Below are 10033 nucleotides of genomic sequence, written 5' to 3'. Positions count from 1 at the left end.
ACTACAAATACCCCATTATTCCATGCAAAACAATTGTGCACATTTACCTCTATCATCAGAGTTATAAAGCAAGTAACTGCATGCTTTTCATGATCCGTAAACATCAATGATCATGTCATTTCAGATACATGAAGGTGCCTATCGATTTGACATGTAGCTAGGTAAGCAAACATCATCATTAGCTTGCATCATCAGAGATTAGGCTTTTGGAAAGACCTTGACAGTCCATGTCCATGTCCTGGTAAATTGTCAGTCGGACTACTGTCATCACCACTATAGATGGCAAGTAAATCAAACAACATTTGGATATAGTCATCTAGTTTATCCCTTGAAAGTTTTTTTGTTATCTAGCCATATTGACATGATCTGTTATTAGCTAGCTAGCCAAATTTACGTGGTCCATCAATCAATGTAGCCTATATCATGTCTGTCAGCAGTAATCATAAATAAAAGGATCAGACCCTTTTTTCAATTTTCCCCTAAAATGACAAACCCAAATCCAACTGCATGTAGCTCAGGACCCYAAGCAAGGATATGCCTATTATTGATACCATTTGAAAGGAAAGKCTTTGAAGTTTGTGGAAATGTGAAATTAATGTCTAGAATAATACATTAGATCTGGTAAAAGTTAATACAAACAAAAAAACATGCATTTTCTATTTAAAAAAAAAATCATCTTTGAAATGCAAGAGAAAAGCCATATCATGTAGGCGTTTAGGCACAATTTACCTTCAGAGGTGAATGTATCAAACCAGTTGACGTGAGTTTTTGTTGTTGTGCACTCTTCCCAAACAATAGCATGGTATTTTTTCATTGTAATAGCTACTGTAAATTGGTCAGTGCAGTTTGATTAACAAGAATTTAAGCTTTCTGCCCATATAAGACATGTCTATGTCCTGGAAAGTTTGCTGTAACTTACGTAATTCTAGTCACATTAGTAATAGGGACACCAATCCCATAGAGGTTAAACACTCTTAAAAACGCTGTTGAAAATTGGATGTTTTTTTATTTAACTGGGCAAGTCAGTTAAGAACAAATTCTTATTTACAATGATGGCCTAGAAACAGTGGGATAACTGCCTTGTTCAGGGACAGAACGACAGATTTTTACCTTGTCAGCTCGGGGATTTGAACTAGCTGGCCCAACGCTCTAACTACTAGGCTACCTGTCGCACAATGTTATTGTGACGTTTTATTGAAAACGACCTATAGGCTATATATTATGTATTATATCCATTGCAATTTGACAAATGGTCACTTTCCGTGACTCAATTTATTGGAAAAGTCATGAGAATTTTACATAACATTTTAAACAAAACATGTATGTTTGAAAGGAAATTATGCCTGATTAAAATAGGTATAATACTTATTAAAATAAGTATTATAAGAATAAAATCAGTAAATATTGTCATTGTAGGCAAGATATAATCATACTGTACAACTCTGCCATGTTATGCAAGACAAAATAAAAAGCCAACTGACTCAAGAGCCAAAGGGTGTGCCAAGTTTTTATGATCATCAGTTGGTGGTGACTATATTCTGAGGGGTTTTGTTTACAAACCTGTCTGAGATTATGCCATCTAGTTTATATTTGTTCAATTAACAGAATAACTCTAACACTGTAGGGTTATTTAGATTGACAGTAAATTGCTATCAAAAGATGAAAAGATTTAACACATGATCCAAGTAAATAATGGTGCACAAAAAGGAGCCACCTTTGACAATTCCTAAATCATTTTTTATTGATAAACATCTACTATATCATACAAGTACACACTTGGGGAGAGTATACAAGTCAGTTACTTCCTCTACACAAGATGACAGTGTTTTCTTTATACTCCTCCAAATGGATCCAAAGTGCAAAACAATTTAAATCATATGGGAGTGGGGAAATACACTTGCTCCAAAGTGATGGGGTTGCGTAATCGTGCTTGAATGTCCCTTATAGACATTTTCTGATTAGTGATGGTTGACATGGGTTTTGAAAAACATACGAGCAGACTTAATACCAGGATAACCAAATCTGCTTGTTATTAAAAACATAAGACCGTAGAAATGGATTGAGCATCTATGGTTAGGGAGTACAGTATATCAGCCACATCTACCAATAATCAAAGTTAAAATACCTATACAAAAAAAAAGAAATATAATTATCATTCTTTTATGAACAGCAGTGTTGTCTTCCATCATTTTAAACAGATATGTATTATGACTCACAAAAACAAAAAAAACATTCATGTGCAATTGATGGCATACTCTTCCCTCTGTCAGGATGGTCAGGTAGAATATATGACCACAGGAGCAACAACCCTCCTCTCCTAAGTTTGCAGTGGCTTCAGAGCAATACACCAAAGACCATGTTGTAGTGGTTAAGAGTACCTGCCCACCCTCTCCTCCTCACCAGAGATCCCCCCCCCCCCCCTCCCCCACACACACACACAGCCACCTCCACGCCTCCTCAAACAGATCCCTTCACTCCAAATCCAGTTGAATACTAGTTTGTTTTCGTCGTTGCCCGGCAGGGGTCGCTAAGGAGTCGTCACCATGGCTCCATCTGCTCCTTCGGCCGATTCCTTCCTGCTCGGTTGCTATGACACCTGTTCCACCGGCCTCATCTGCACATCTCCGATCTAGAGGCCGACAAGCAGGGTTACATACACAAACAAACTCAACAAACTGCATGAATATCCTCTATAAAAGAGGTGTTTCAGACTATGCAGGTCAGGACCATTGACAATGTACACTGAGTGCACAAAACACTAGGAACACCTTCCTAATATTGAGTTGCACCCCTTTTGCCCTCAGAACAGCCTGAATTCGTCAGGGCATGAACTCTACAAGCTGTCGAAAGCGTTCCACAGAGATACTGGCCCATGTTGACGTCAATGCTTCCCACAGTTGTGTCAAGTTGGCTGGATGTCCTTTCGGTGGTGGACCATTCTTGATACAGGAAACTGTTTAGCGTGAAACCCAGCATAGTTGCAAATCTTGACACACTCAAACCTGTGCTCCTGGCACCTACTACCATACCCCGCTCAAAGGGACTTAAATCTTTGTCTTGCTCATTCACCCTCTGATTGGCACACACACACAATCCATGTCTCAATTGTCCCAAGGCTTAAAAATCACTCTTTAACCTGTCTCCTCCCCTTCATCTACACTGATTGAAGTGGATTTAACAAGTGACATCAATAAGGGATCATAGCTTTCAACTGGATTCACCTGGTCAGTCTGTCATGGAAAGAACCAAATGTTTTGTACACTCTGTGTATAGTACCATTGGTCTATCTAAGAGGAGTTAGTCTTGACTTGAGAAAGAGGCAGGATATGAGTAAGCCAAGTATTGACAGAAGCGACAGACAGAGCACTACATTACCTGGACGTGAGGCGGGGTGCCCAGAACGTATGTGACTGCACTGGCTATGTCTTGTGCTTTCAAACACTGCAGTTGAAAAAAATGCTAATTAGTCAATCATTTCTTAATGTATTTGTATTGAGAGAAGAGGTAGGCCCATCTACCCACCCACACACTCCTAGTCTAGCTGCCTTACTTTTATACTCTCATACACAGCAGCTGCTTTCTCTGGATCACTGTTGTGGTGCCGGAAGGCAAACTCAGTCTCCACTATTCCAGGGGATATACACTATGGAAGAGGAAGGCACAAAACATGCTCGTTATTGATGTTTATGTACACATACACAGAKAGACACACCACAAGCGTGCATACGTACGTACACACCCACAAAACAATCAACTTTCTATCTAATAATTGTACAAGACAGTTGTCAGATTCACATGAAAAAGAGAATAATAATACTGCTCTTCTCACCGTGGCTCTGATGTGAGTCTTTGCTTCCCGCAGCTCTTGCCGTAGCCCCTCGGTTAGAGCAGTAACAGCATATTTAGTGGCACAGTAGAAGTGTTCATCTGCACTAGGTACCATTCTATGTCCCCCCATACTATAGCAGTAAGCGAGGGAGGGAGAAAAGGAGAGAAAGTGAGAATGGCATGTATGTGATACATCCTCCATCCTGTATCCCTCGGACAACTCTTCTGTCTAAAACCAAGAGTAGAATTGTAGGCCCTCTTTACTGTATCTTCTGAGAGAGTCTTAAATCATATAAAATGTCAGTTATAACAGGCATTTAACAGGCTGAAAAGAAGCTGTAATCTACCTGTTAATATTGATGATGTGGCCATCGTCCACATTCCGCTCTTTCATTGACTGGTAGGCCTCGCGGGTACAAATGGACAGGGCCAGAACATTCACCTATAGGAGAGGTTCTGTCAAAAACTTGCACTTGTATCTGCCTTCACAAACAAAAATATATTCTGTCTAGGTGTGTAAGACTGTAGTTATTGTCCTCCAGTGTCAATGCCAATGCCCCTTGTGAAATTACACCTCATATCCAAGATGGCGGCGCAGTAGGACGTGTATATCTGTCTTGGTCTTATCCCTTGTAAATAGCCAGTCTTTTTTCGTATATATCTTAATCTCACTTCTATCTATGAACTAAATATACTTTCCTACAACCCGCCTCACCAAATGTGGTACGGATCTGCTATTTTTATTCCTTATAATTGGAACTTCCATCAGGAGCTAGCCAGTAGCTACTAGTGTTTGTTAGCCACGGCTAGCTGTCCTTGCCTTTTTCCCCCGGAATCAGCCAGCCTTAGCTTGGACAATCACCTGCCAGTCTGCACAGCGCGATATCAACCCAGAGCATATCGGACTGCTTCTCTCTACCATATCACCGGATTCCTGCCGCTCTGGATCATTACACTGGATTATTACTCCTAGCTAGCTGCTAGCTAGCTAACTACCTGCAAATGTGGCTACTGTTAGCTAACGCCTCTGTACCGAAGCAAGCACCAGCTAGCCCCATATACCAACTAATTCTAGGGCTACAATGACCTCCTTTTGCCAATTGGCCTGGACCCTTTATTGTCGACACGGAGCCCCGCCAATCCATCACGACTGGACTGCCGACGTGATCGCCCGATGTGGTCTCAACAGGCTATTCTGTTACGATATCGCAGCAGAACCATCTACTAGCCCCAGCCCGTTAGCTTTTTCTGAATGCTGTGTCCCCTACTCGCCCAGCGTAGTAGTGAATACCGTACAGCACCCTGACTCACCTATTGCTACTCTTTTGACCCTACGATCACTCGGCTACACTACTGATGCCCCCTGGACTGTTTCAATAACACGGTACCTCATTTTGTTTACATGTCGGCCCCAGCCTCGAACTCAGGTTCTGTATGTATCTAACTGACCCGCTCTGCCCTTTCTTTGCCATTTACCCGTTGTTGTCTTAGCTCTCCTGATCAACACCTGTGACTGCTTTATGCCTCTCTCTAATGTCAATATGCTTTGGCTACTGCTGTCTTGGCTTGTTTTTATTGCTTTATTTCACTGTAGAGCACACAGTCCCGCTCAAAAATACCTTAGATAGCTCCTTAGTCCCATCTCACACACATGCGGAGACATCACCTACGTTAATTGATGCCTCCAGAGACAAAACCTCTCTCATCATCACGCAACGCATAGGTTTACCTCCACTGAACTCACATCCTACCATACCCTTGTCTGTACATTATGCCTTGAATCTATTCTACCACACCCAGAAATCTGCTCCTTTTATTCTCTGTCCCAACGCACTAGACGACCAGTTCTTATAGCCTTAAGCCGTACCCTTATCCTACTCCTCCTCTGTTCTTCTGGTGATGTAGAGGTTAACCCAGGTCCTTTAGCCCCCAGTTCCACTCCTATTCCCAAGGTGCTATCATTTGTTGACTTCTGTAACCGTAAAAGCTTTGGTTTCATGCATGTTAACATTAGAAGCCTCCTCCCTAAGTTTTCCCCCCACTGCTTTAGCACACTCCGCCAACCCTGATGTCCTAGCCGTGTCTGAATCCTGGCTTAGGAAGTCCACCAAAAATACTGAAATTTCTATCCAACTATAACATTTTACGCCAAGATAGAACTGCCAAAGGGGGWGGAGTTGCAATCTACTGCAGAGACAGCCTGCAGAGTTCTGTCATGCTATCCAGGTCTGTGCCCAAACAGTTTGAGCTTCTACTTTTAAAAATCCAGTGTTAATTTGCTAAATTGTAATTACTCCGCTACTATGGCCTATTTATTGCCTTACCTCCTCACAACATTTGCACACACTGTATATAGATTTCCCTTTTTCTATTGTGTTATTGACTGTACGCTTGTTTATTCCATGTGTAACTCTGTGTTGTTGTTTGTGTCGCACAGCTTTGCTTTATGTTGGCCAGGTCCCAGTTGTAAATGAGAACTTGTTCTCAACTAGCCTACCTGGTTAATTAAAAAAGGTGAAATAAAATAAAATACTTTTAAAAATCCATCTTTCCAGAAATAAGTATCTCACTGTTGCCGCTTGTTACAGACCGCCCTCAGCCCCCAACTGCGCCCTGGACACCATATGTGAATTAATTGCCCCCCTTTAATCTTCAGAGATTGTACTGTTAGGTGACCTAAACTCGGATATGCTTAACACCCCGGCCGTCCTACAATCTAAGCTAGATGTCCTCAATCTCACTCAAATTATCATGGAACCTACCAGGTACAACCCCAAATCTGTAAACTCGGGCACCCTCATAGATATCATCCTGAAAAACCTGCCCGCTAAATACACCTCTGCTGTCTTCAACCAGGATCTTAGCGATCACTGCCTCATTGCCTGCATCCGTAATGGGTCCGCGGTTAAACAATCACCCCTCATCACAGTCAAACACTTCAGCGAGCAGGCCTTTCTAATCGACCTGGCCCGGGTATCCTGGAAAGATATTGACCTCAGGCAGTTTGAAAAATATAGCCTTTGCTTTCCTAACAGAAATTTGCATCCTGTAGCACAAACTCCAAAAAGTTCTGGGACACTGTAAAGTCCATGGAGAATAAGAGCACCTTCTCCCAGCTGCCCACTGCACTGACGCTAGGAAACACTGTCACCACAGATATATCTACGATAATCGAGAATTTCAATAAGCATTTTTCTATGGCTGGCCATGCTTTCCACCTGGCTACCCCTACCCCGGTCAACAGCTCTGCACCCACAACAGCAACTTGCCCAAGCCTCCCCCATTTCTCCTTCACCCAAATACAGATAGCGGGTGTTCTGAAAGAGCTGCAAATTCTGGACCCCTACAAATCAGCTGGGCTAGACAATCTGGACCCTCTCTTTCTAAAATTATCCGCCGCAATTGTTCCAACCCCTATTACTAGCCTGTTCAACCTCTCATTTCGTCTGAGATCCCCAAAGACTGGAAAGCTGCCGCTCTCATCCCCCTCTTCAAAGGGGCAGACACTCTAGATCCAAACTGTTACAGACCTATATCTATCCTACCCTGCCTTTCTAAGGTCTTCCTAAGCCAAGTTAACAAACAGATCACTGACCATTTCGAATCCCACCGTACCTTCTCCGCTATGTAATCTGGTTCCCGAGCTGGTCATGGGTGCACCTCAGCCACGTGCAAGGTCCTAAACGATATCATAACTGCCATCGACAAAAGACAATACTGTGCAGCCGTATTCATCGACCTGGCCAAGGCTTTCGACTCTGTCAATCACCACATTCTTATCAGCAGACTCGACAGCCTTGGTTTCTCAAATGACTGCCTCGCCTGGTTCACCAACTTCTTCTCAGACAGAGTTCAGAATGTCAAATCAGAGGGCCTGTTGTCCGGACCTCTGGCAGTCTCTATTGGGGTGCCACAGGGTTCAATTCTCAGGCCGACTCTTTTTTCTGTATACATCAATGATGTCGCTCGTGTGGCTGGTGATTCTCTGATCCACCTCTAGCAGACGACACCATTCTGTATACTTCTGGCCCTTCTTTGGACACTGTGTTAACTAACCTCCAGACGAGCTTCAATGCCATACAACTCTCCTTCCATGGCCTCCAACTGCTCTTAAATGCAAGTAAAACTAAATGTATGCTCTTCAACCGATCGCTGCCCGCACCTGCCCGCCCGCCTAGCATCACTACTCTGGACGGTTCTGACTTAGGTATTTGTAGTTGTCCACATATTCTAGGTGTCTGGTTAGACTGTAAACTCTCCTTCCAGACTCATATTAAGCATCTCCAATCCAAAATTAAATCTAGAACCGGCTTCCTATTTCACAACAAAGCATCCTTCACTCATGCGGCCAAACATACGCTCGTAAAACTGACTATCCTTGACTTCGGAGATGTCATTTACAAAATAGCCTCCAACACTCTACTCAGCAAATTGGATGCAGTCTATCATAGTGCCATCCGTTTCGTCACCAAAGCCACATATACAACCCACCACTGCGACCTGTATGCTCTCGTTGGCTGGCCCTCGCTTCATATTCGTCGCCAAACCCACTGGATCCTGGTCATCTAGAAGTCTTTGCTAGGTAAATCCCCGCCTTATCTCAGCTCACTGGTCACCATAGCAGCACCCACCGGTAGCACGTGCTCCAGCAGGTATATTTCACTGGTCACCCTCAAAGCCAATTCCTCATTTGGCCGCCTTTCCTTCCAGTTCTCTGCTGCCAATAACTGAATCGAATTGCAAAAATCACTGAAGCTGGAGACTCATATCTCCTTCACTAACTTTAAGCATCAGCTATCAGAGCAGCTTACAGATCATTGCACCTGTACATAGCCCATCTGTAAATAGCCCATCCAACTACCTCATCCCCATAGTTATTTAAAAAAAATGTTTTTGCTCCATTGCACCCCAGTATCTCTATTTGCACATTCATCTTCTGCACATCCATCACTCCAGTGTTTATTTGCTAAATTATAATTATTTTGCCACTATGGCCACTATATTAATTTGCACACACTGTATATAGACTTTTCTATTGTGCTATTGACTGTACGTTTGTTTATTCCATGTGTAACTCTGTGTTGTTGTTTGTCCTGCACTGCTTTGCTTTATCTTGGCCAGGTCGCAGTTGTAAATGAGAACATGTTCTCAACTGGCCTACCTGGTTAAATAAAGGTGAAATACATTAAAAAAAAGAAAAGACAACAGACCAAAAATGACCTCAGATAACATACTGTTTGGTTTCTGGCTCGTCACACAGGTAGAGATCGTGTCATTGTGTGTCACTGTGTCAAATTGTGTCATCTGAACCTGACCGGTCTCCTCCATCATGTGACTTTGAGAGTGACGCCAACGGCGTAACTAAGGAAATAGTGGGAAGTGGCATGGCAAAACAAGGACAGCACACAGATTACACTGTCTAAAAACATACACAGCGTACACATTCATCTTGGCCGCCATGCCAACAGATGGGACAGGCGTTAGAAATGCTCAGCTCCTCTGTAGGGATGGGACTACTTTTTGAGCCGGAGGGCTCAGCCTGAGTGGCTTGAATGGAATGGTCTTGAGTTCGATGAATTTGTGTAAAGAAAAGGCCCAGCATAATAGATGGAGGGAAATAATGCCTGGCTTCTTCTACAAGTGGGCCTCTGTGTAGTAGCACCATGCCAGGCAATGGGACGACTCCTTGTGAGGGGGAGTGTGTGTGTTGGCACTGCATCTAACAGGCCTATCATGTTTAAGTACCCACACACTGGAAGTTTGTGTGGTTGTGGGTTCGTTAAACCCTTTGTACGACGCATCACACCACCGACGCATAACACTGTATTTATTCGCCACGGCAGCATCCTTCCCTCTGCTTATATATATATATATATATCTCCCCTCTGTAAATTGCATATTCCCACTGTAATCAGACTATAGTTTTATGTTACCGTTCCAATTTTGTATATTCTGTACGAAGTCTATGTGAACTTGTCTGTATTCAGTTTGTAAAGTGTCTATCACTGGCAGAACCTTCTCACTAGGGCAAATTCCGAAAGTATTCAGACCCCTTCCCTTTTTCCACGTTATAGCCTTATTCTAAAATTCAATTTTTCCCCCATCAAATCTACACACAACGCCCCATACTGAAAAAGCAAAAACAAGTTTAGAAATGTTTGCTAATGTATACAAAAAAATTATAATATTAAATATCACATTTACA

At 42.8% G+C, this 10033-nt stretch overlaps 1 protein-coding gene across 1 annotated transcript in view; it reads right to left on the bottom strand.

Annotated features, from left to right (window-relative positions):
- Window positions 1-2425: 2425 nt before the first annotated feature.
- LOC111981656 (dehydrogenase/reductase SDR family member 11) overlaps window positions 2426-10033 on the bottom strand; it is a 38130-nt gene continuing 30522 nt past the window's right edge. The window contains exons 3-7 of the mRNA XM_024013034.2: window positions 4176-4270; window positions 3830-3959; window positions 3551-3643; window positions 3376-3441; window positions 2426-2629 (exon numbers count right to left, since the gene is read on the bottom strand). Coding sequence (XP_023868802.1) covers window positions 2588-2629; window positions 3376-3441; window positions 3551-3643; window positions 3830-3959; window positions 4176-4270 — 426 coding nt within the window. The 3' untranslated portion in view covers window positions 2426-2587. The remainder of the gene's footprint in view (window positions 2630-3375; window positions 3442-3550; window positions 3644-3829; window positions 3960-4175; window positions 4271-10033) is intronic.

Source organism: Salvelinus sp. IW2-2015, linkage group LG20 (genome assembly GCF_002910315.2).
Source record: "Salvelinus sp. IW2-2015 linkage group LG20, ASM291031v2, whole genome shotgun sequence".
Lineage (NCBI taxonomy): Eukaryota > Metazoa > Chordata > Actinopteri > Salmoniformes > Salmonidae > Salvelinus > Salvelinus sp. IW2-2015.
Note: the sequence above shows the minus strand (reverse complement) of the source record. Positions and strands in the feature narration are given on the sequence as shown.